Here is a 27,893-nt window from a genome sequence, read left to right on the forward strand (position 1 = left end):
AACACACACGGGATAAATAGATCATTTTCACCATCTCCTAATTTCGAGATCACCCAGTGGATAGGATCATAACAAGGAGCACAAGTTTGGTACATTAACTTTAAAGCTCTATTCTCAAGTCAATTAAACTAAATTTCAATTGCTGTTGGAAGGGCAAACAATTCATTGTACATAAAAGAAATAGCAGAATGGTAAATTCATAATGTTAATTAGAATTTCAGTTTCCCAACAGGAAAGGAAATAAAAAAGAGGGGGGAAGGGGGCTATACCTCTACAAAATTAGAAGCCATGGCACGAGCTTTGGGAGACCCTTCAGAAGTTAGAAGTGTTCAAAATCTAATTTACACTGGTCTATAATGAGTTCCACTACTGCAACTACGTTTGGAAAAACTTTGCCCTCTAACCACCTCACCAGACCTCTATTACAACCACAACCACCACAAAACTGCAGAACTATGCAGGGCAAACATTTGTGCCCTCTATATCATATGATTCACATAGCCAAAAATGGAAAAAACAAATAAAGGGTGATTGGAAAAAAGACAAGGCAAAAGAAAACATGTAAGAAAATTGGGGAAAAAAAAATAACGCTGGTAAATGTTGTACAGAAGACAATTGCTAAGCTCAAAGCATCAGAAGGACCAAGTGACGGGGGAGAATGGGCCCACGTTGCTGTATGGATTACTTTTTGCTTCTCAGTAGCTCTATACAGTAACCCCTCCTATCATCAATGTAAAGCCATCAACCAAATGCATCCCCTCGGTTCATTTCTTTGTCTTTTGAAATGCATCATTCCTTCGGTTCCACCACCAAGCACATCCACGAGTTGAAGAAAAGAGAACAAACAATGTCAAGCCCTCTGAATATGATGCTGGATGAATTAGGATCCATTTACAGCCATTTCTGGTGAGGATTTTGGTGGTATTAATGGAGACTCCTCTCCACCCAACTGTCTATCATCTGAAGTGCTATGCAAGTGATCAGAACATATTCTAGAAGCAGGAGGTTCCTTCTCTCTGTGGTTCTCATCTGTAGTACTGCTGTTATCAGAACAGCTTCTGTCGGTGTCAGATTTAGGTTTATTCTCCTGATGATTTTCTTCACTTGAGCTTTGGTTCCCATCAGCTGTGTGCGGAGTAGCGTGTGTGGTGCTAGGGGTTTTCTTACTAGGTAGCACTGCGTGGCTTAAGGTTGAGCACAAAGCAGTAAAAACACTATCTTTTGACTTAGAGTTTTTTCCAATCCGCTGCTTCTTTGACACATCAGGTTTGTTATCCTTGGGTGCAAGTTTCCGCTTCAACCTAAGAGACTCCATTGTTCCTTCATCTTCATCAGAAGTTTCTGGCTGCTTCCTCAATGGTGGTCTGTAGTCTTCATCATCCTCATCATCATCATAGTCAACCAGTCCACCAGATCTAGGACTACAAAAGTCAAGACATAAATCAAGATAACAGCAACGGGTTGATACAAAATATACTCTTAAATGACCGTCCAATTTTCTAGGGTGAAACAGTTCCTTTACCTTAATGGCTGGAAGCTTGGAGTAACTCCATTAGATAAAACAGGTTGAGGTTGTACTTTTTGGGTATTTGACATTGATGCAGATGCTGTATCTTCTTCATCACTGATTTAAGTATCCAAATTGAGAGGCTATCGCTAGAAAATCTTGGCAAATAATTCTTCTAACATATTTTCCCTATACGTACCTGTCCTCATTGAAATAGTCTTCCTCCTCTTTCTCCAGAGCACGCTCATCACTTCGTTTTCTGGGGTCTGACACATTACCAGTGCCTTTTGCTCCACAAATCTCCAGGGACTGCAAACATAGTTTTGAGATCAGGAAACTCTGAATCCAAAATGAGGTGGTAAAAATCAAGCAAGATGGGGAGAATACCTGCTCATATTTAACTTTTAGTGAGTGAATGGAAACCAAAAACTCAAATTTGACCAACTCATTCCAGAACGAATCAACTATATATTTGAGCAAAAATTTAAGGTTCTCCTGCATCAGACAAGATAATTAGTAGAGATTTACCTCCAGACATATCTAAAATCCAAACATAAAGAGGTATTTAAAATGAGCACCTTTCGAATGTACTCGAAAAGTTCTAAAACTGCCGAGTTGAGCAGATTGTAACGATTACCATTACCAACAAAGGCATCCACAATTGGTTTGAGAAGGTTGTGCTTAACCATATGATTTATCAGATGCTCATCCTGCATATAAGCACATAATTTGAGTTATTACACAGAACCCACAAGAGATGATGATCCACTGGAAATCACAGACAAACCAAGCAGACAATAATTAGCATTATACAATTAATAGATTCCCAGAATACACCAGTAATCTTTATGGGCCTAGTAACATAGGCGATTAAGTTTTGAGATTGAGATACAAGAGATGTCCAGTTGACATGATGGCATTGTATATGAGAGATGCCCATCCAGCCCAAATCTAGCACATTTTACTTGAGTAATTAGTTGGCTACTAATGCAAATGCATGATAAGTCATCTCAAATAACACTATCAGAACCAACCCAGCAGAGCCCACGTAATAAGCAGAAATGCAGAAGCAAATGATCCACTGTCTCCAATCATTCATACACACGTAGCACCAGCAACAACAAATTGCCACTTAATCACATTTTTCGCTGTTAATATTCTACCACAAATAAAAAATAAATTCTGCCACATGATGTTATTCAGTGATCAAGACGTAATTACTTACATGGCGGGAAAGAATAGTGCGAATAAAACGAACAGCAGCAACAACTAGGTATTTTTCCCTTCTTTGTGTCAACAACAAAACTTTATCTACCATGTTATTAAGGAGAAAGTTACACCTGCAAAAAGCAAAGAAACCCACATATTAACAGGTTAAATGTCTTCTGCATGAATTCAATTGTCAATATTGAATGAAAGGCATCCAAAAGATTACTTTATTCTATATGGATGGTGCAGAACACAAAAGCATAGCAATTCACATATGTTTGACAGTATTTCAGGCTTTGTGCCATTTTGATTTCCAATTCTTCCACCAGATCCCATAGATTTACCACTTGATTGAGCTATGCCTTCCGAAGGACAAGATGCTGTTATAACATCAATTAGTTGACCCAAATGCTTCTCATAGAAAATCTCAATAATAGTATCTCTCTGCAACAAAACAGCAAGATCAAAAACTCGATGACATAAACAATAACGCATATAAATATTTTTAAGCTGAACCATGGAAAAGAAATCCATCGTAGTTTTACTGACAAGTTTTTCCAACAATTCAACAGAAACATAATAAAATACAAATCAACATTCAAAATGTTACACCCGCATATATAAAATCAAACCGTTGCAGACTCCAAATGCAAGGTTGTTAGAAAAATAAATAGAGAAATTTTTACGGTTACATGAGAGAAAGAGAGAGAGAGATGACAAATTGGTACCTCAAAAGAGGAAAAAGTCTTCCATTGCATCGACAAAATAAAGTGCCAATTAATCCATGTTTGAAATTGTAAAGTCAGGCTTGTTATTGCCGAACAAGTTCAAATTCAGGCCCAGCTATAAGCTATGTGATAGAGCTGAAGCTTTTAATTACATGGAAAGAGAAATTTGCTACACAAGCAATCAAGCTGACACAGTATGTAAGATATGAAGTAGAGTAAAAAACAGAAAAAAGCATAAATGCGATTAAAGATTGTTTCAAAATCGGAACAAAAGCCCCCAGTTCAGAAAAGAGTAATTAAAACAAATATTATATGAAGTAGAGTAAAAAACAGAAAAAAGCATAAATGCGATTAAAGATTTTTTCAAAATTGGAACAAAAGCCCAGTTCAGAAAAGAGTAATTGAAACAAATATTAGAAGGAAAAATGGTCAAGGCAGGCACCTGCGCTCCAGACAATGTGTATGAATCCAGTAAACTACGAAGAATTTCAAGAAACTGGCAATTCATGTCCTCCCCAAAATCTGTCGTCATTCCTTTAACCTATACATCAACAAACAACCATAAGTCAATTCTGCTTGAAAAACATGTGTCCTTTCGAGGGGACAGTTTACTACCATGTAATTTTTTATGGTTTCAGAAAAGCCTAATGTCTTGTACACGAGGTTGAACAAAATATAGCTCGAATTACTGTTCATATTATAGCAAATCTAAGTAGACTACTTTTAAGACACTTGTTACTATTAATCAACAAACAAGTCTAAACCCAACTACAATATTGGCTTGGCAACTTGGATTTTTGACTGTTTCTGCAACTAAAACCTTGAGTCCATCTTTGCACAAGAAGTTGCGTGTCTAAAGGTCAAAGCATGGCAACCACTAGTGCTGGCAACCTACATGTGCAGCTCAAACCATTTTTTCTTCTTTCAGGATAAGAGTCATCATTTTTCAATATTATATGTATAATGTATTGATTTTAAGCTTTATATTCGTAGTGATACACACATGTAAATATATTGATATAAATAACACCAATTTAGAACCGAGATAAAACAGCTTGTCACAGCTATTCTAACTAACATTCAGAATTTGATGGGTGGGCGTCCAGAAGGAAGATTACAGGCCCATTTAGGGAGGAGAGGGGGTGCAGCAGATACCATACCATCACAAGCTATACTAGAAGCATTGAAACTAATCTTTATATCTATTGAGTTTTCACTTATCAAAAAAAAAATCTATTGAGTTTTTAGGTATGTAATACGTAGAGCATCTCATTAGCTGGGTAAGCAATCCTAAAAGCTATTCCACATATTTAACATGTTCCATATTTATTCATCTCCTCCTGTTTTCTTTTATTTTTTTAAGAATTAATCAAGATATCATTAAAAGAGTAAGGAGCACCATGTACACAGGAAGTATCCAAGCAAAGCCACCTAAGTAGTAGGGGCAAAAAGAACAAGAAATGTGAATCATGCTTTGGCTGTGAGACCACTGGTGCACCTCCACTTTTCAACATAGAATATTTGGCTGATGTGAGTAAAAGGTGCTGTTGGGTTTATGTGCCACATGTGATCATATAAACAGGCTGTATAAGCAAAAAGCTTGATGCAATGCATACCAAGAGCCCCAGAAGTTGAGCTCCTTCCTGCCGAACTACATAAGAACGAAGAAGGTTTGGGTCCTGATTCAAGAAAAGAATGAGGATATCTGTCCTGCATCCATTAGAATGATTTATTGTTAGGATGGTGATTATTCTTTGAACTATATCATGCAAAGGAATACACTTTTATATATAAAACACAAGAAGGCAATAGACAGACACTATGGGTTATTATTACCCAGTTAAAACAAGCTTTTTGTCTTGACTCTGCAAAGCATCAGTTATGATGTCGAAGATTCCTTCATTCATGAGATCCCTGCAAGAATTTTAGACTTTTGACTCTTAGAAACATGTAAATTGATAAGAAGAAAACATAAAGTACCAGACTTAATAAACGCAAATATAACACTTAAAGCAGCAATCACTTTCAAAACAAAGGGTTTGCAACAGAGCGTGCAATGTCTATATTCACATGGACAATTGCAGAACTAGTATAAATAGCATACCTAAATAGACGAAGTTGCTGGACCATCTGCAGGCTCTTGCTTAAACTACAAAACTCGTGCAAGAAATATACCTAATTCATGAAAAGAAATACAGAGTTAGTACTAAGGTTACTGAAACAACACTACGCTCACAATCAAGTTGCTTTAAGATTAGAATCAAACAAGTGATACAAATATAAAACCATCTCATAAAAAAGTCAATGATTGCATGTTTTATAGAAAAGGACAAATGTGGGAAATTTTTCACAAAGTTTAATTTATCTCCAATTCACTGTCCTCCATAATCAGTGTTCTTTAAGAGATTGTGCTCTTAACAATATTTCTCAATTAACAAAGTGAGAAAGACAAAGTAATTAGTCCAGGATCTAGATAAGTACTATCCGACCTCATGCCCATCATGAAGTTGAGTAAAAAGTAAGATGACCAAAAACATGAGCAACAAAAAAGTAACAAACAAGACTTCAATTTCCAATCAATTCAAAACAGAACATTAACAGGAATACAAATGAGAAAGGGGGGTGGTTTGGGGCGCGGGGAGAGGGGGGGGGGGGGGGGGGGGGAAGTCAATAATAGTACGGAAATGTGATTCACAGCATTAAGAGGACAAATTAGATATCCATATTGGAATTGACAGTTACACAAACATATTCAAGAAAGGAAAATAGATGTAGGTAATTCAAGTAAAAAAGAATACCAAATTTTTCTTAGACTCTTTAACATATTCAAGAAAGGAAAATAGATGTAGGTACTTCAAGTAAAAAAGAATACCAAATTTTTCTTAGACTCTTCAGAGGTGGAGGGCGATCTCAACCTAGCAAATAATTCCTGAATAAAGGTACTATCATCCTTTAACAAAGAAACAACCTGCAACAGAATACCACAATTAGAGGCAAAATAGCATAGCACTCGATATATTTGAACAAATGATTTTTAAAATCTTACAATAGCATTGTTTGCTTGAATTATGGAATTGAGATTTGCACCCGTGGCCTCATCCAATACTCGAGCCAAAACAACATCCTAAAAGCAGTAATATAAGAGTAACATGGAAGGTAAGAATCACATCACAAACAGGCAAGCAAGTAATCCAAGGTTTATCATTAATGATTAACACCTTCAAATAACCAACTCTGTACGTCTGGTGTATCTTTGACAGAACTAAATGATCTTTAATTGGTATCGCCTACAGAAAATGAATAAATGTCCACAAATTAGCAAGAAGTAGCAACTTGCTTCCATCTACCCATCTCAACCTCCTTCCATAAAAGAGAAGAATAACCAGCTACCAAGACATTTACCTCCTTGAAAACAACATGCTCCTTTAAAAAATTACGATGATGTTGGACATTAGGGACCTCTGGATCATCTGCAAAATTCATTTAGAGAGGCTCAACATCATTTTTTTTTTTTAAAAAAAAAAAAGGGGTTTACAAAATAAAAAATTACTAGATAGTAGATATGACCATGGTGTCCATTATATTTGTTAAATAAGCAACAGAGTGCATTGGGAGCATAAATGTTAAAAAAAAAAATAGAACTCAAGAAAATGTAAATAAGTATGCATGTTCCATCCCCCAGCCCAAATAAAAATAATGACGATAATAACATACATTTTATACTTGTTTCTGTTCATACTAATATAATGGACGCTAACAAAATATTAACCACCATGAATACAAAATAAAGGATTATTGTTCCTAATTTGGCAAGGTCACGCTTATTAAGAGCACTCTTGCTTATTTGCCTACTTATTATCGGTCCCTTTTCCCTATTCCAGCTAACGTTGCCAAGCGCATTGAGAAGCTACAACGCAATTTCTTATGGGGTGGGCTAGGGGAAGAGTTCAAACACTACTTGGTGAAGTGGTCGAAGGTGTGCACTACGATTAAGGAAGGCGGGTTGGGTATTAGAAACTTAATGGTGTTCAATTGCGCCCTGCTAGGAAAATGGTTGTGGCGTTATGGATCGTAAAGAGATGCTTGGTGGAGGGTTGTGGTGAATGCGAAGTTTGGAAGCTTATGGGGAGGGTGGTGCTCTATGGAGCTTGGAGGTACTTTTGGGGTAGGGTTATGGAAGATTATTAGGAAAGGGTGGGACACTTTCCAAGGCCTTACGCGTTTTGAGGTGGGGGAAGGGACTAGGGTTTGTTTCTGGCATGATCTGTGGTATGGAGATACGGCTCTTAAGACAGCTTTCCTTGGTTTGTTCAGTATTGCTTGTGCGAAGGACGCCTTAGTTGCAACTCATTTGGAGGTGCGGGGTGGTTCTAATCAGTGGAATGTTAGTTTTTCTAGAGGGGCTCATAATTGGGAGATGGATGTATTTGCCTCTTTTTTCCAGGTGTTGCGCTCTGCCCGAGTGAGACAAGGGTGTGAAGATAGGTTGTGGTGGATTTCCTCCAAAAGAGGCCATTTCAAGGTCAAACTTCTTTTTGCTTCCTTGGCATGCACTGAAGGGAGGCAATTCCCTTGGAAGAGTGTGTGGCATACACAAGCTCCTTCGAGGGCGAGTTTCTTTGTGTGGTTGGCGGCTTTGGGCAAAATTTTGACCCTAGACAACCTAAGGAAACGACATGTGATTGTGACGAATAGGTGTTGTATGTGCAAGAGGGATGAGGAGACGGTGGATCACCTTCTTCTTCATTGCGAGGTAGCTTATGCTTTGTGGTGCCCTTTTTTCGGTCGGTTTGGGTTGTCTTGGGTGATGCCGAGACGGGTTTCCGATTTGCTCGCCTGTTGGTGGTCTTGGGAAGGAGAGGGAGCGCTGCGGTTTGGAAGATGGTGCCTACTTGTTTTTTTTTTTGTGTCTATGGCAGGAGAGAAATAATAGGTGTTTTGAAGACTTGGAGAGTTCCTTGGAAGACTTATTATCCTATTGCTTTCATACATTATACCTTTGGACTGTGGCGTATGTCTTCCCGGTGTCGATTAGTTACGATGACTTTCTTGTTTGCTTTTTCCTTTCTAGTTAGGAAATCTTATTGTATACTCCAGGTGTACTTTAGGGCGCCTTTACGCTTTCAATAAGACTGGCTATTAATTATAAAAAAAAAAAATACTAACTCAATAGTAATTGATAAAGAATATCATTATCAAACTTTCAAACATTAAAAATTGGTCACCTAAATGGATATACAAAAAAACTCTCAGCCACAACAGATTTACACATTGATGATTCTGAGTGGCACAAGGCATGCACAGAGAGAGAGAGAGAGAGAGAGAGAGTATCGATAAACAAATCCATCTAAAACTGAAGCGTCAGGATATTAATGAAAACAAAAATCATAAACTGCACCTCATGTTAACTAAGACACAAATATGCTACTACCACATGATAGGATACATAAACGAGTAGTCAATTAAACAACAGTTATAACTAAATTTCAAAGCTCAAATATTAATTGTCAATAAATATATGAGAGGTTGCCATAAGATATTTTAAAACAACAATAGTGAAACTTACACTCCAGTGAACCAATAATATCCATAATCAATTCATCACCAAATATCTTCTCGAAGATCTGAGTACTATTGAGCAAAACTGCACGTAACCAGACAAAGTCACTCAATACCAATGAAGGATATGCATATATCTAGTACATAATTAGAATGTTGGCGGAGCTTTAAGGATTACTTACTAATTCCCTTGACAATTTTGTATATCATGTGAAGACCATCAATATTTTCCAAGTCTTCGCAGATTCTAAACAGGTCCATCAGCTTTCGGAAAAATTCTTGCTGCATCAAAAAATTAGACTCATTCAAAGAGATCTGAAAAGTGGATCATCTACAAACAAAGGAAGGAAAAGTTCTACATTATATGAAAACATAGTCAGAGACGTGTGCCATGAAATAAATGGACAATTGTTTTAGACAACTAAGATATGAAAGAAATGGAATAGGTTAGACTAAAACTGACATGCATTAAAAATATATAACTGATCAAAATCTTTCATTAAAACTGGCACACTTGGACCAACTTCAAAGGGCAAGGTCCCACTACCTACATCAACAAGATGAACACACTTACATCATTCAAAATGAGTTCTGTCAGTCGCATCTGATCAGCAATGCCACTTTCAACCACAGTCTACAAAACAAAGATTGATTAGTTTTATTAAAATGATCCTTGAATAGGTGCAAGCGTAATTATTTAAAAGAAAAATGTAAGCAATAAATCAATGTTACAGTGAAAGCAAAAAGATCTAACAAAAATTACGAACACTTTACTATATAGCACATACTGATATTAAGTTACTCTTATCACTATGCCTACCAAACTATACATAAATACTTGTCATGCACATGAAACTGCAACCACACCACATTATACATTCCTAAATATGCCATGTATGAACATAAGACTAAATCTGTTATATAAAGTTATGAAACCCTAGAAAATTAATCCCACATTAGGAAGATAAATTGTCCCATTATTGAGCGAGTGGATTACAAGTGTTATGGATGCTAAATCCCACATTAGCTCCTTACTAGGTGAGACTAGGCTTTATAAATGATTTTCAAGAGCTCAAATTCCAACTTAACTAGTCCTTTTGGAGTAATAGCGATTAGCACACATAAGGATAAAATCTCTTGGATCCTTTTATCATGCGTTGTCAATTCCCGCTGGCTCCCCATTTCCTTGGAAAAGCATTTGGAAAGTTGAGGCTCCTTCAAGAGTAACATTCTTTATGTTGATGGCGGCACTAGGGCAGATCTTAACTTTGAATAACCTGAGGAAGACGAACGTCGCAGTGGTAGATTAGTGTTGAGGAGTGGGGAGTCAATAGATCATCGTTTTCGTTACTATGAAGTGATGAGAGAATTATGGGTTTCAATCTTCTGTCTTTTTTTGTGTAGAGTGAGTCATGGCTAGCTGGAGAGGTCAGTTGGAAAGCAATAATATTTTAGAAGTTTGGAGGATGACACATTTGTGCTTAATGTGGTGCATTTGGAGATAGCAGAACGCAAGGAGCTTTGAAGATTGCAAAATTTCGGTGGTTGAGCTAAAGACAGTTATGTTCGAGTCCCTTTATGCATGGATAAAGGCATATAATAGTCCTCACTTTTCTAGTTTTTCAAAAATTTTTAATTTATGTTCCATTTTTTCTCCTAATAGGAGCTCTCTCTTATATACTTCTTGTGTATTCAGATTGTGCCCCTCTGTGCTTTCTAATGAGATTGAATTATTTATAAAAAAAAAAAAAAAAAAAAATTAAAAAATAGCACAAATGTAACTAGTGCTTTTCTTGAGTCATTACAATGGAGCAACCTAATAACATCATGTGACGCTAATGCACTATACTGCATAACATGGACCAAGCTAAGGACTTCAGGAATTTGAGTGGGAGAGATTGTAACACCTAGAAAATTAGTCCCACATTGAGAAGATAAATTGCCCACATAGAGTGGGTAAAACTATAAAGGAGCTCATGGATAATAAATCTTGCATTCCTTACTATGTGATATTGGACTTTATAAGTGATTTCAAAGAGTACCAATTGCAACTTGACTAGCCCTTTTAGAGTGATTGATCATACGTGGCTAGCGTTTTTCGTAGGTCGTTACAAAAATAATATTAGTAAATGAGAGGGTAAAACATCCCCACAATGAAGATAAAAGCGCCTAGTAAAGGCTAAAACTGATTTTGTTGAAATGGGTTAAGACTGACCAGTTTAACTACACATGAAAAAAAAAAAAAAAAAAAACTATTCCAAACCTACAATCATAGCCAATGAGTAGCTCATGCAATTAGGAAGTAAAATTCAAACTACTAAGTTTATGAGTTGAAGTAGACAGCTAAATGCTTTCTTATAAGAAGATTAGAAGGAACAAAAAGAATATCATAAAAGAGATGCTAGAAGTATCACATTACATTTAATTCTTTTAAAGCATCCATAACCACCAGATTTGCATACACGGAAAGATAGAGATAAAATCAGATCCGTGACCCAGCTGGCTGGCATATATGAAAAGAAGAAGCTAGCAACACAGCCACAGAGGCTGGGTGCATCTTTTCACAACAGCCATTTTCGCTGTGAGGGGATAAATGTGTCCTCGCTATTATGACTGTGGCAATAGCAATTCTCATTGAAATCCTAGAAGTCATAATCAGGCTGTTTAAAATAAAACAATAGTAAGCCCAAAGCTAACCAGAGAGCAAACGTGGATGGAACATTATTCTGCTGTTCAAGCTACCCAGCAACAAACTACTGAAAAGAATGAAAAGCATGTTACAGCAATGAATAACTTTTCATTGTTAACCAATTTCTCTTAGATCATTAATCGCTAAATTTTACACTTACATCCGGCTAATTAAGATAGCAAGAGGAAACAGCTAGAAAAATTAAAATTAACACAGAGAGAGAGAGAGGGAGACCAAGATCACATTCACAATTAAATGCCACCAATATCAAGATGAAGTGATAGGCAAAATAGGGAATCATACACCAAGCTTATTGGCCAAAAAAGTAATAAATATGAAACTTGAACCGACTATAAAATAAGATAGAACTAGAGCATCCTTTTGAACCTTAAGTATCAGAGGAAGTGAGGACAGCTCAACTGCAGGCAACTCCCTCAACTCGCTATTCACACTGTGAAATGTCTCGTCTGCATATATCACAAAAGAGAATTAAATAATGGTCCAGACCAAAAAGAACCCTGCAAATGAAATAAGAATAAGAGATATAAAAATGTATACAGAAATTTCCAGTGTATGGACAGATCAGATGCTGTTTTCTCTAACTATGTGGACTTGTTCTCAATGGAAAGGACCTCTCAATGGTAACAATTATTAGATTCCGTCTTTGACATAAATCTTCAATTCCTTCCAGAAACTTGATTATTTATTTGCGCCACTATTATGGATTTCCAACCACAGATACAGGAAATCAGATGATTACAAGACTCTTTGTCTTTGCAAATTAAATTTCAACAATATTTATTCAGTTCCTGTTTACTTTTCCACATGCACCATGGTCTTGTGTGGATTTCAATTTTACTGGCTGATGGCCATTGACCTCAAGGACAGATAAGCCTGCAGGTATGCCACCTTGATATCATGTGTAACATCTATCTGGTGCTGTGGTGCATCTAGAAGAAGGAAAGTACAAAAGTATTTACAAACTCCAAGATGAAGACTGAGATTGTGGTTATCCATATGTTCATATTGGTTGTCATTGGTGTTTTCCTACTGAATTAACAGATTTTTTTTCACTAACGTTTACTCGTTATTAAAGATTAGTATAAAGTGTTTCACTTCCACAAATAAGGAGCAATTACAATATTGTTGACCATTCAGATTATTTCTTGGGTGACAGTGTCTCTTTCAACTGCCTTTTCAGCTTTACTCTTCTTGATGTTCAGCTTACATGCATACACAATGTTCACTTCTCTAAGTAAGATCAACTTCATTATCCGGGGAAAAAAAACCAAAACAAAACAAACAAACAAACAAAAGGTTCACCAGTTTTGTAAAACACACTAAAATTCATTAAAAGGGGGGGAAATAAAGAAAAAATCCTGTAAAAGATGCACAAAAGTGGTTGTATCTCACTTTGCAAGAAGGGTAGCTTCGCTCACTTTATTTTAGCTCCTCAAGTGAACTAAATTTTAATTAATAAACACTTCCCAGTTCCCACAACCACTTGGTGGTTGAAATAAGGGGAAAGCCAACAGCACCTGCAACCAAGAATCAAGATCATTGTGCCATTGTGCCACTAATAAGCAACATAAACCCCCATCCGCTTAATTAGCATGCTCGTGACCCTAGACTATTTTCCCCAATCTCAACATTCTCTCTCTGTGTCAGCTTCTGAGCTGACAGATCCAACCAATAATTCTACTCAATGGGTTCAGAACTAATTAACTTCTATCAATAAACTCCATACCAAGTTTCAAATTGAAATCAAAATTTAAACCCCTGCATGACTATAGTGGGGATTTCATTCTTAGTTTCATAACCTTCAATAAAGTACAACCGACAAGTTTCCTAATTTCAACCCCAAGTTTAGGTTTTAATCTGCTGGCTGTCCAGTTCAACAAAATTTTACCATCCTTAATTTTCACACTAATTACTCCTACATTCCACTACACTCTACTCAACCAGACAGACCCACTTAACTATAAATCCAAAACAAAAGGGGACAGGGAAAGTGGGGGAAGTAAGATGAGAGAATCTAGAGCATATGGAGAAGTCATCATATAACAATAGCCCTACGATACTCCAGATGCATCTAATGTTTCAAGACATACAAAGGTCAAAAATTCAAGATGCAATGAATAATTCCAAATTTGTACAAAATTTAATTGCAGAAACTTACTGTTAAGAGTACTGAAATGCAGGTTTCTTTGCACATTGCAGATATGGTCCCTAAACAAAGCATGAATGATATTTAGCAGGCATCAAATGGTGGCTGAAGCAGAAAGCTTTTGCAGGAATAACAAGGGAAAAAAGGATAATATGTAATTGTTACCATATGTAAGAGCACCCTGTGGTCTCTTGAAAACTAAGTGCTAATTCCGTAGAATATTCTGGATCCCTCCAAGAGATAATTGTATCTGAAAATAAATAAAAGTGCATATTATAGCCTGATGAAACCACTTGGCATAATGTATTAGCTACAACTGGGAAAGGAAAAATAATATAATTCATCTGTTGAAACCAAAAAATACCTTCTTGCTTTCTGTAAATGTCGTCTGAGCTAATACGATGCAAGAGCAATGTCTCATTGTCTTCTTCATCAACAACAAACAAACCCAGCTCCTCTGATCGCTGTGATATGCGCATTCAATCAAAATGCATGAAAGGTTTTAGCTAACCAATTAAATTTTCAACAGTTGTCTTGAGACAGCTGTTTTGGCTCTAATATCTGCTCATCAATGTCAGACAAACATCAAAGAAGATTAAGATATGAACGAACCTCCAAATAGTCAACACTGACATGTCCAGTTCCTTGGTCGTCCCATTTCCCATCGTCATTTAAACGGTATACCTTAACACGCTGAAATTAAAAAATAAAAATGAAAAGAATTATATGAGGTACTTCTATCAATCATCCAGTCAATACAATCAATGTTCACAAAAATTCAAAAAGGCCAGAACTTCATCTCAAGGACAACATGCCAAGCAGACAAGCATTCCTAGAAATTTCAAATTGGATAACAAGATAACAATAAAAAAATAAAAAAATAACAAATATAAATTGAACATAATGCTGGAAGTCGAGTGAGCAAAGGACAATAATTAATAATGAAAGTGCACATTACCTACAATGAACTCGAATAACATTATCTAAAAATCCAAAACAACATGCTTATGAATAGAAAGGTAACTATTACGACTATTGAAAACTTAGAAGCCACATGACACATTTCCACAGCTATCCCATGTGATTGTATGCCTATATTTGAAAAGAAAAACATGTGTGCAAGCCATGAAAGAATCTGAAGCTATTAAAAATCCAATAAACATTGGAAGCACGTTGGTGTCTAGCACAAAAATTGTGACTAACATGAAAGATATGCTTATGCTTATATGGCAGTGCCATATCAGCTACATTCCTAATAGTCCCTTCGTTCCATATTGCTGGTTCTCTGTCCCACTTTGGGATTTCCCAAAGTCGTCAGCCCCTTTCTCATGTGCTATATTTGAGTTTAAATTTAGAAGGTAAGTTTTGGGAAGTTTTTTTTTTTTTTACTCCATTATATGATATCCTTTAAAAAATTGAATTTTCTAAACAAGATCAACAACATGGGACGGAGGGAGTACATGGTAGCCCACTAGCAGTTGCCGAATGTAGAAAGGATGGGGTATTATACCACACATGGAGCTATTCATCATCTATTAAGCATGAATAGCATTTCCAATTTCCTTGGCTAAAGGAATGATATAACTCAAATATGTTAACAACATGAAATTCAAAAGAGAATATCAACATCGGTACTCAAATTCAAATCCTAAGACTTTAAAGAGCTCCACATCAACAGCAAGAAATTTAAAAGGGAATCTCAACGTCAGTAGTCTAAGTCTGAAATCCTTTTTTTATTTTTATAAGTAATCGAAATTTCATTAAAATGGTAAGGTGCCCCTAGATACACAAAAGGTATACAAAAGAGGCCATCTAACTCGTAGGAGCAAAAAGAACAAGAAAATCATGATAGCTAATCACCAAAGGAGAAACAAAAGCACTGGTCCAAAGATACAAGTTGTTGAAAAATAAAGGCTTAGTCACCTCCAAAGTTCTCTCAAGGTCCTCAAAGCTTGTATCATTCATTTTCCTCCATAGACACCACAAAAGGCACAAAGACACCATCTTCCACACAACAGCACTTCGAGGTGCTGCCGGTAGTCCACCAACAAGGATACAAATCAACTACTCATCTAGGTATAACCCAAAACCCCCAAATCGATAGAAGAAAACATTTCAAATGGCACAAGCAACCTCACAATGAAGAAGAAGATGGTTTACGGACTGCTCATCTAGGTATAACCCAAAACACCCCAAATGGACGGAAGAAAACATTTCAAATGGCACAAGAACCTCACAATGAAGAAGAAGATAGTTTACGGACTCCCCATTCCTTTTATAGATACAATACCTATCAACCACAATGACATGCCGCTTCCGGAGATTGTCCATGGTAAGGATCTTTCATAGGGCCACCAACCAAACAAAAAAGGTCACCTTCAAAGGGACCTTACTCCACTAAACACTCTTCAGAGGGAAACGAAAACCATCCTCAAAACCCATGACACTATAGAAGGATTTAACACCAAACAACGCTCTTTTGGATGGGACCCACCTCAGTTTGTCCTCCCCCTCCCGTCTCATTCTCACTAAATACAACACCCAGAAAACAAGGTAAAGACATCCACCTTCCAATCATGAGCCACTCATGCAAAGCTCAAGTTCCATTGAATGACACCTCCAGAAAATTCCACTTGAGCCGCAATAGAAGCATTCTATGCGCAAGCAATACTAAATAAAACTGGAAAGACTTCCTTAAGGGCCAAATCCCCACACCTAAGATCATGTCAGAATCTAACCTTAAAGCCATCTCTCACCTCAAATCTGGTCTGACTACAAAAATGCCCCCAACCCTTCCTAATATTTTTCCATAAACCCACCCCATACACCCCCCAACAAGTTCACTAGAGCACCAACCTCCCCATGAACTTCCATATTTAGAGTCCACCACCACTCTCCATCAAGCCTCTCTATCAAGCCCATGGCGCCAAAGTCATTTACCTGAAAGAGCATGATTAAACCTCAGCAAGTTCCTAACCCCCAACTCTCCCATAGAAATCAATATACAAACCTTGGAGCAACTCACCAAGTGATATTTGTACTCTTCACCTAACCCACCCCATAAGAAATTATCTTGAAGCTTCTAAATACAGTTTCCAACACTTGAAGTGAGGAGAAAGAGGAACGTGAAGCAAACAATTCCTTGGGGCTACACCCCCTGGTGAAAAAGCCAGCGATTTAACCAGTTCCGTATAGGGAAACTTCCGAGGGTGCGGTGCACGAGACCGGGGGTTTACTCTACAGTGATGAGTCCGAAGGGCCCTGCCTTGGAGAGGTTCCCCGACATCAAAAAAATAAAAAATAAATAGAGAGAGAGAGAGAGAGAGAGAGAGAGAGAGAGGAACATGAAGCACATAGGTAAGTTGGATAGGGTGCTCTTGATAAGGGTAATCCTACCACCCTTAGATATATACAATCTTTTCAACTAGCTAGACGATGTTTTATCTTCTCAATACCCCCATCCCATATATGCTTTGCCTTGAAGGACGCCCCAGCTGAAGACCAAGATACTTTATGGGCAACGACGCAACCCCACAACCTAGACTCCAAGCCACATTATCAACATTTCCCATAGGAAGCAATTCCAACTTAACTAAGTTCGCCTTCAAACCCGATACAACTTCAAAACATAAGAATAAGCTTCGTAAATTGCGTAGATGATTTGGGCCAGTCCCACTAAAAAGCAATGTATCATCAGCAAACCGAAGATGAGAGATATCAATCCCATACCCCACAAAGAAACCACGCCACACAAGCCTCCACTCACTCAAGTCTGAAATCCTAAAACTATAAAGAGCTCCCACAACCATATAAGTCTCCTACAAAAGGATACGTCTAATGGAAAATATGTGCAAAAAACACTCTTACTAAATATGGCACAACAGCCAAGTTCTCTGCTCTACTAAAGATGTTTTGATGATGCAAGTGTTAAGAACTTATAAATATGATGCCAATTTTGGCCAATATAACTCCCCTAACATCAAAATGGTGATTATTCATTGTGTGTGCACACGCGCCTGCACTGGCGCATTTGTAAACCTTTTTACTTTTTGATGAGCAACATTTGTAAACCTTGTACTTATTGGAACCTAAGAATATCCTTTTTTTATAAGTAAATCAATTCATTGAAAGTGCATAGGAGCACAACTCAAGTAGACAAGAAGTATATAAGAAAAAACCCCAATTAGGAAGAAGGAAAAAAAAAGGGACACCAAGTCCAGAAATTCAGTGAAACTAGAAAAGCGAGGGAATAACCATAACTATTGAGTTTAATTTACTAAGATATACCTGGCATCATAAAAACTCCCACATACATGCATAACAGTGCAGATGATATAGAAATGGGGTAAAAAAGATAAATTTTAAGAATTAAAATAAGCTCAATTCAACACATTTATATATATGGCATCTTAATTAAAGTGAATCCAGACTCTGATAGACATGGGAGGGATAATATAGATGGATTTTTTTTATAAGTACAATATAGATGTAATTTAGGCCATGTCAGCACCATATTCCATTGTTTGAATGCAGTGTTAAAAAATTCACGTTACTCCAGAGCATTAAATCTCTAAAAAAAAATGATATTTTTTTTATCAAATGGCTTAGAAAGAAAGAGGTTGTTAATTACTGTTCCGCCAAAGAAAATTTTCATTTTATAGGGAACTTCCTCAAAAAGGACCAATAACTTGTGCACCAACAAAACCACAACAGCAATCTTCCAAATCCCTTAATTGCCAAGATAGTGACAAACACAACAACCAAAAGTGGAAAAACTCCCAACCCAAATCAGATTTATTTCAAAATCCTGAGCTCTCACTAAATCAAACCCAAAATGCCTTTAGAAGTTTGAATTGAGCTAAACGAGGCCTGTGCAAAATGTTTGATAAATTTCACTTAAGCATAAACCACCAAGCCTGTGAAAAATGTTTCCTAAATTCAAACTCAAATAGTCCAATGCAAGGTACCAGACTACAGCTTTAACTCATTTACCACTTTGAGGATCAAACTTGCCCTCCAACCAACTTATGAAAAAAATCATAAGGTTAAGCGGAGACCTCAACCATTAATCCTGTTCAACTGCAAAAGGAGTTGATACTCAACCCAAGCGCTTCAAATTACTGTAGTAACTTCTTTAAACACTTCCATAAATAATTACTTAAAAAATATTTCTCCACCCGGGCGACGACAATATTACTCGTTTTGGCATTTTCAGCCAGTTCAACCGCACTGCATGCTTTATAGCAGCTAAAACTGATTGGTACTCCTTAACAAACCAACACGACAACATAGCGAAACATGATGAAACATTTCTCCACACCGCATCCCAAAGTAATAGCACGAAAAACCTAATATAATAAAATTAGAAACGTTTACACTCAATCTACGAACTTGTCCGACCTCGTCACAATTAAATTAACCGAAATCACACAATTACACCACAAATTACAATTTACAGACTACGAGTCACGAAGACCATACTCAAACTTCAAACGAACACTAAAAAGAAAATATAATCTGCATCGAGTTCAGTTCTAGGGCAAAGTAATGAGCTTTCGATTACACTAAAGCAGACTCACCTGCATCGAATTGGCGTTGGCCTGCGACTTCTCTGGCGCGCCCATGCCAGCTCCTATATCCACGATTCAAACTCGAAGCCCAAATTAGAGAAATTCAATCGTAATTGATCCGCCTCAAGTAATATAAATTAGGGTTTTTTGGTTTTTGCAAAGAGAAGAGAGAGAAAGCGCAGGAAGGCGATTAAGGTCTTTTTACTTGGGGGGAGATCAATGAAAAACCCTAACCGCCATTAACGTAGCAGTGTGAACCTCTCGATTCTCTCTCTCTCTCTATCTATCTCTCTCTGTCTCTCTCTCTCTCTCTCTGCTTTTTATTCTTTTCTGTGCAAAGTGTCTGCCCCGAGCTTCGATAAGAGAAAGGAAAAGTAGAGAAAACCATTACGCATGTTTTTTAGAGTGTTTAATCCCAGCAATGTCCTTGGTTTGGGCGACAATTACGGGGGCAGCCATCGGCCTTAGAGTCCGCGCGCACATCCTCGGCTCTTTCTTTTCACGATCCAATCACGAGGGAGTGAGTGCGCGCGGGCTCTTCTCGTGGGTCCCTCACTCGGCTGTGCCTGAAGGACGCGCACGGATCCCCCTGATTGGTGAATCAAGAATATCGACACGTGTATCCCTCCTTTCTGATTTTTTTTTTGGTTATGTAGAGTCATAGACGTGTATCCTAAATTCCTAATCCCTGTTGACGTTGAGTAGTACCAAAGGGGATACAGCCAGCGTCGTGACGTTAGTGTGCTAATATGAAAACGTGGCCGGTTTTGATTGGAAGCATAGTTGTACACTTCCAATGCGAATAGGAGGGAATCTTCATTCTTCAAGTCCTTTCAAACCCGTTCAGTGGTCTACTGGCGTGGCTTGGCAGTGACTTTTCAGGACCATGTTGCCACTTTAGACACCACTAGCCGGTGTGGGGAAGCGACACATGGATGATTCCAATAGATCCAATTGGCTCGGATTCGGACTCGGTTCGGATCTAATTAATAATTTCGACACCGAAATGTTTAAAAATCAGAGTCTTATAAGCTTAATTATAGATAATGAAACTGAAACCAATATAACATTTTCTTGAAACTAAGTGTTTGTATAACATTATTCCATTACCATAATAAGGGACGAAACTAAAAGGGGGTGGTAAGGGTCACAAGTAAGAGTGACAATTCGTATTCGTATTTCAGGTTTGGGTCATGTCAAAGTATGTATATAAAATTATATAAGTCAATTTTAATCCGATCCATTTAATTAAACGAGTCAAACCTTTTAGCCTTAATGCCTCGTTTAGTTCGCAGAATAGGTATTGAGTTAATAAAATGAATAACTATTACTAGGAATAGACGAAAATATAATAGAATAGTTATTTTTATTCCTTAGTTTGGTAATAACATATGTATTCTAATTGGAGTTAAACTCAAATGACCAAAAACAACACCGTTCTTTAAAAAAAAAAAATTAAAATAAATAAATAAATTTAAAAAAAAAATGAAAAACCTTGAATTGTAGGGGTGGCCGGCCACCCAATGGCCACTGCAGGACCTGGGGGTGTGTAACAACTTAGGAAAAATGTCTAGTTACATCTACGCTATCATCGTAAAAAGACTAGTCAATTTAAAGCTTCCCTATAATTCATTATAAAGCACAGTTTCACATAATAACTAAGCAATGTAGGACTTAGCACTCATGACTATCTTTATAAACCACCCACTCTATGTGAGTTTTTTCTCATTTTCCCAATATAAGACCGGGGTGTTACAAACTCTTCCTCTTAAATTCCTGACGTCCTCGTTAGAGCCACATCATGCAATGTTCTAGCACTGCATGACTTGGTGTTACTAAATAGCTTTGATACCATTTGTAACAATCTAGGGAAAAGCACTAGTTACATCTGCACTATTACCCCAAAATGACTAGTCAATTTGAAGATTTCCTAGAATTCATTATAAAGTTCAATTTCACCTAATAACTAGATAACGTGGGATTTAGCATTCATGACTATCTTTATAATCCACCTACTCTATGTGAGCTTTTTCTCATCTTCCCAATATGGGACCGTGGTGTTACAGGATAGCCTTGACCACCCCCGAGGCTCATCAAGGGTGGCTTGACCATAGCCAAGGCTCAACGTGGGAGGTCGCAGCCACCCCTTAAATGTCCCACCTCCAAATCCACCGGGGGTGGTGTGACCACCCCCAGGTCCTAGAATGGATTGCCACCTACTGCAATTCAAGGTTTTCCCTTTCTTTTCTTTTTTTAATAAAAAAAAAATTAAGGGTTAAAAGAAACTTTTGAAACAAAATTGGTTTTTTTTTTTTTTTTTTTTTTTTTTTTCGAAAAAAGTTGGTCATTCCTTTAGGAATAGCTATTGCTCTCATTTTTTAGAGTATAAACTAGTTATATGTATAAGCGATTAGTTATTCCTACAAAAATAACTATTCTTAGGAATAGATTACCAAACAAAATAACAGTTATTCCATAAGTATAGGCATTACATTTATGTGGTCTATTCCGCAAACCAAACAGGGCCTTAACTCTCTGATATTGTATTGGGTTCTTATCGGGTTCACAGATTATGTCAAAAAAATTTTGTCATTATATCGTGTGCCGAGTTCAAATCATGTCGAAGCATGGGTATAAAACTATATAGGTCAATCATAACCCGACTCATTTAATTCTCAACACCAACATTTTAATTTCGTATTGAATTAATGTCAAGTTCGGTATAAAAAATTACCAGACTAAAATTATACATAATTAAGTGTATATATATATTTTTTCAGCCTAAAATTTAGATTTGACTTATATTAAAATTAGATTTGATCCTTTATTTTGCTCCTTTCTACTAGGAAATTTTGGTCCGGTCCTGAGGGGAATAGTGTGCAAATAAGGAGGTTTAGTTGGTTAATACTCTGAAGGCATAATTAAGAAACGGTTTTTAACAAAAACGTAGATTCATTGTAAGCATAATTAGGTAAAATAATACTTGGGATGGAGAACTGATTCTTTTTGGAAGTAAAATAAGGAAAAAAAATGTACTTTCAATAAAGGTTTTCATTGACTTGTAATTTGTAAAGAAGTGAAGATTCCTGTATTTGAAACATTTGACTTTACTTAAAAAAAGAAAAAAGAAATATAAAAAAAGAAACATTTGACTTTCTTTGGAGAATCCAGTCCATCAAAATTAGTATGGGCCTTTCTTTTTCTTTTTCTTTTTCTCTCCTTTTCTTTTGCTCTACCAGTGGACCGAGAAGCTCAATCTCAGTTCACATTCTGAGCTCATTTAAGGCTTAATTAAATTAATATTATAATCATACATCAAGTCACCATATGAGAACCAGTAATTTTTTATACGACTCACAAACTTAACATATATAAAATCAGCAAATTATTGTTAAGGAATTTAACTTGTTTAACTAAATTATAATTGACTTGTATAGTCTTATACACATACTTCGATACAATCCAAATCCGATGAATTATCACTCTTATTTGTAAAATGAAATGTTAGGAGTCATTTTTTTTTCCCTCATATTTAGCTCATCTTTTCTTACAAATCAACCATTAGATTTACAGACTTATGTGAATCTCACATAAGTTAATGGTAGACCTCACAAATTTAATGATTAATCTATTGAATTTGTAAGAGAATACGAACAAAATATAAAAAACTTATTGACACTTAACATTTCTCATTTATAAATGATTTTAGACAATTTTGAATGCGAGGATAAAAAATAAGAAAAATTTTAAAAGTTAAAAGTGTGGATAGAATAAATCGAAAATGTGCAATTATTTGGATAATAAATTTATATTTCACCTAATAAAATATCCAAACTTTAATATTGGCTACTCTTGCTTACAACATGTGTTAATGGCTGCAAATTATGAAAAGATGGTTAAGATTTTGTTTTGGGGAAACTTCACTTATCCCATAAACTTTTGCGCCTTTTGCAAACACTTTATTATCATTCAAAATCTCTTACTTTGGTGTATCAAACTTTCGTTTTGGAATAAATCAAACACTGAAATAAGTAAAAGACCTTTATACCCTTATTTATAAATAAAAAAAAATTATTATTATTATTATATTTTAAAATAAAAAAGACCCATGACCCACTGCGGGTCACAAGTTGTGACTCACTGTGGGTCACCATGATGACCCCGGTGGGTCACAAGTGACCCCCTCCGTTGGGTCACTTAGTGACCCATGGGTCACAAGTTGTGACCCACGGTGGGTGACCCTTTGGTGACCCGTAGGTCACAAGTTGTGACCTACGGCGGGTCATTTGGTGACCTACACACTGTCTTTTTTTATTTTATTTTATTTTATTTATTTTTTATTTTTATTTTTTTAATTATGACCCGTGAGTCACAATACGGGTGGATTAGATCTACCGGTGAACTCACATGTCAAGAGTTTTTTTGTTAAATAATTATTTTTTAATAAAAACTAAGGGTATTTTTTTAATAAAAACAGAAAATTCTAACAAAATGGGGAAAGTAGAGGAAAATTAAAGTTTGCTACACTAAAGTGGAGAAATTTTGAACGTTGGAGGATGTTTGCAAAAGGCGCAAAAGTTCATGGGGTAAGTAAAGTTTCCCTTTTTGTTTTAATATATCTAACCGTATAAATAGTGTCACGTCATTTAAAATTTTAAATGACGTAACAATATATTCATTATATGACAACATATACACCATTACATCTATAAATTCTAATATGAATTAAAAAATAAAACCTCTCCCTTTCATATAATCTCAAATTCATGTAAAAAAAAAAAATCTCAAATTATGCACCATTTCCAATAATCCATATTTATTAGGCAGCCATATTAGGTGAGCAATAGATGCCCATAACCGAAAAGAGGACCACCTATCTATTTTGCAAAAATTCAGCTTCCAAATTGAAACATAAGTATAATAAATAAATAAAATAAAATAAATAAAAATTGGGACACGGGGGTACTGCCCGGAATATATTTAATCATTCTGATTAGGGAAATGTTTTCCATTTAGAAATTGTTTAGTAAAATGGATAGTGTTTGTATACAATTTCAAATAAATAATCATTGAATTTCCTAATCTGAACACTAACAGGAATTGGAATTGACGATTAGGAGCTTATTATTATTACGTAATCATGAGCCTTTTCAATCGACTTGTTCAACCACATGACTATAATCTCATCAATTTACACCACTCATAATGTCTCACATTATCTTCAACCATTGTCCATTTTTATACAACTTTAATCATGCTAGAGATCACTTTCTCAATGACTCCTGTTAGAAGAGTTTTCTTCACGGTAGATCACAAAGGGTATCAGAAAATAGTAAATTATGCAAGTTGTTTTTGTGTCTTGTGTAGGGACCTATTTATAGGCTTGTATTAGTTTTCCTTATTTGAGTTGGTTTGAGAGTCCAAACTTGAGATAAAACTCAACAGCTATCGTGTAAAGATAAACCTTCAACGGCTATTATGTAAAGATAAACCTGAACAATTATCTTGTAGAGATAAGCTAGAATTCATGGGATTTTGAGTTGGAATTGAGCTTCTTCATTCCAATATTATCCTAATCGGAATATTCCTTATCAATTAATAGCCCTTGCTTATTAATATTTTCGTGGGCCTATCCTTGGCCATTGGGCTCAGATTTGGTGGGCTTGTAGTGTGAATTTATTCCCAACAATTCCCATCTTTTTCTCTTCTCTTTTTTTTACCCTAAAATCCCACCTCCCTCTTATTGAATATTCACAAATGGTAATAAAATCATTTTCTTTAGGGTAATTTTAAGATAAATCATAATATCTTGGGACTTATAAGTTCTAATTTATAATAGTGATGGGATTGGGCATTCCATATGATAAGACTATTGAAAAAATTAATAATTATTTTTTGACATGTCCAAACAAGAGGGGGAGGGAGGATTCGAACTAATTACCTTCGCTTCATGGGGCGTGATCTCCAATTAATTGAACTACATCTTGGGAACAAAAAAATAATAATAATGAAATAGAAAAATAAACAAATAACAGAATAAATAGAAACAAAGATATGAGATTTTATGTGGTTCGGTCTATAATCTATGTCTATAAGATAAAGTCCCAAGGCTATATTATATTCTTATTCACTTAATCTTTTTACAATACATGATACTCCTATTTATAAGAGAATTGGGGTGGATAAATATGGTAATCAAATCAACGTGATTTGAATACCATCAAATATGATTATAGAATATTACAATCAATTACAACAAATCTCTAAAGTAAAATTCCCTAATATATTATAGCATCCCATCAAACTCAAGGTGGAAGATAATGGAAATTTGAGTTTGATTTTTCTTTATTTATTTATTTTATTTTTTATTTTTGTTGCTCGAAATGGTAGTAGCTAGAGGCGGTCGGCGACGATAATCGGAGATGCGCCTTAGATCACAATATGCCAAAGAGGACCAACTATAAGCCAAAATGAAAGCAAACAAAATGTTGAAAGGAGAGACAACTATGGACTGAAATGTGCCTATTTTTTAAACAATACCACAAAGGCCAAATAAATTTTGCCAACAAATGATCAAAATGATAGCCAACTATGAGCTCAAATGGGCATGGATTTTAAACAACAATACCTTAAAAGCCGAACAACTGGCCAAAATAATAATCGACCATGGGCTAAAATGGGCCTAAGTTTTAAACAATACAACAAATGCCAAACAAAATGAGCCAAAATAATATGGGCAACTTGGCCCCTTTTTCGGTTTTCTTTTCTTTTCCTTTTTCTAGTTTTTTTTTTTTTTTTTTTTTTTAAGATCCAAATAGAACAAAAGAAATACATTAAATCTGATATGTAAGAAGGATGTCGTAGAACTCAAGAACTGGATTAGCCAGAGAATGGCCTTGTCTTTCACGATTAGGGCCAAGACATAATCGAGCGTATTCAAACTTTCATAAAAAAACCTATATTGGTTCATCCTTCGGAGAAGAGCCTCACCCTCAAAGATACAACGAGGGTTGGCCATGCCTGACATGAGGAGAAGTGTCTGAAGATGATGTTCAAGGAAGTTCTTGGGAGAGAAAGTTGGGTGGTTGCCAGTGAAGACAATTGAGAATGACAGATGACAACGCTCATTTGGGGATGGTTGTAAAGCTGTTGTACCATGGACGGCTAGGCCATGTACAGCTAGTGGAGGTGCTGGTCATGCTGGGTCATGGACGCCATGCGTTAGAAATATTAATTATGCACAGCGAAATAGAACAGTACCTTATTTGCACTGCAATCAAATATGGTTCCACGTGATTCTCCAATGAATTTCTTCATTTTGCCAGTGATAGAATACACTACTAGAAATTACTGGAGTAATATTCACAGAATCCACAGTCTAAGAGCACCAATGAAAAATATATTGAGAGAGAGTTGTTTTCTATATTTTTGTTTCATTCGTCTTTCAACCCATTCAATAGGAGAGTATTTATAGCATCACCCACTTAGATGAAGAGAGCAGTTTTGTTTTTAGAATAACTGACAACGTCAGTTTCCTACTTACAAGTCAAGTGTTGTATCGCTTGGCTTTGTATACGTAGGGGCGTGCCTATGTGACGCCCCTTTTATTTTCAACATCTCCCACTCGCACACAATGGGCACGACCCGGTCATGCATCTCTCAATGTGTTTTTCATTATTCATACTTGCAAATAGATCGTGTGACCACCGACTACACTTGCATAAGAAGGGTGGGAGCATTATACCAAATCTTTATCAAAAGACCAGCACAACAACATCCCTAAAAAAAACTCTCTCGTTATGCCTTAGACACATTCGAGCACATCAGATCAAACATCTCTAATCCCTCTTGAGTTAACTCAAAATAATGCTTGACCTACCCATAAATTACCGTGATGTATTCACGATTATGTCGCTATTATCATATCGAGCCTTAATATGTTAATAGTGAATACACTCAGGGATGTGTTATCAAATAGTCTTCCCTTGGCACTCATGCCACTCAACTTTGGCCCAATCGCTTTCCCAGTTATGCCCCTTTAGACTGCATCAATCATAGTCATAGGCAACATACTAGAGTAGCAGACATAAAGACCTCCGTCTTATGACATAGTTAAAAGTCAACAAGGGCACAAAAAATATATAGTCATGAAAAATGACTTGTGGGACTCTCATGGTGAGGAAGTAAGGATCGATTCACTCACCTCCTCAGATTGGTCGAATCAAGCACATGTAGTATGAAATACATGTTACAATTAAGTTCTATTTTCAAAAAAAAAAACAAAAGAGCGTATGTCTAAACTAAATAAACTGTACATATCTTATTCTAGTCGCTACACAAGCGCCTAACCCGAGTCATTCATTTGCTCACCATCTTAGGCGCCAAATTAAGGTCTCACATCCAGTTATTCATGCATGGTCTAAACAATACTATAGACATCATCTTAGGTTCAACTAAGGTGACA

The 27,893-nt window shown here is 36.3% G+C and overlaps 1 protein-coding gene across 2 annotated transcripts; it reads right to left on the minus strand.

Annotated features, from left to right (window-relative positions):
* Positions 1-172: 172 nt before the first annotated feature.
* Positions 173-19,781, minus strand: LOC132180775 (uncharacterized). Of its 2 annotated transcripts, XM_059593728.2 has the most exons (24): positions 19,439-19,781; positions 14,472-14,552; positions 14,224-14,323; positions 14,025-14,109; positions 13,872-13,921; positions 12,080-12,159; positions 9,578-9,637; positions 9,186-9,285; positions 9,011-9,088; positions 6,847-6,914; positions 6,663-6,731; positions 6,491-6,568; positions 6,317-6,412; positions 5,549-5,619; positions 5,281-5,358; positions 5,061-5,154; positions 3,887-3,985; positions 2,943-3,160; positions 2,733-2,847; positions 2,086-2,217; positions 1,895-2,002; positions 1,707-1,816; positions 1,523-1,624; positions 173-1,421 (listed from the first exon to the last, which is right to left on the minus strand). In XM_059593728.2, the coding sequence occupies exons 1-24, from the start codon at positions 19,481-19,483 to the stop codon at positions 881-883; spliced, it is 2,658 nt and encodes an 885-aa protein (XP_059449711.1). In that variant the 5' UTR covers positions 19,484-19,781; the 3' UTR covers positions 173-880. The 2 variants fall into 2 exon arrangements, with proteins under 2 accessions (XP_059449711.1, XP_059449704.1); XM_059593721.2 differs by having other exon boundaries at positions 1,707-2,002.
* Between the last annotated feature and the right edge of the window lie 8,112 nt (positions 19,782-27,893).

Source organism: Corylus avellana, chromosome 2 (assembly GCF_965113065.1).
Source record: "Corylus avellana chromosome 2, dhCorAvel1.hap1.2, whole genome shotgun sequence".
In the NCBI taxonomy this organism is placed as follows: Eukaryota; Viridiplantae; Streptophyta; class Magnoliopsida; order Fagales; family Betulaceae; genus Corylus; species Corylus avellana.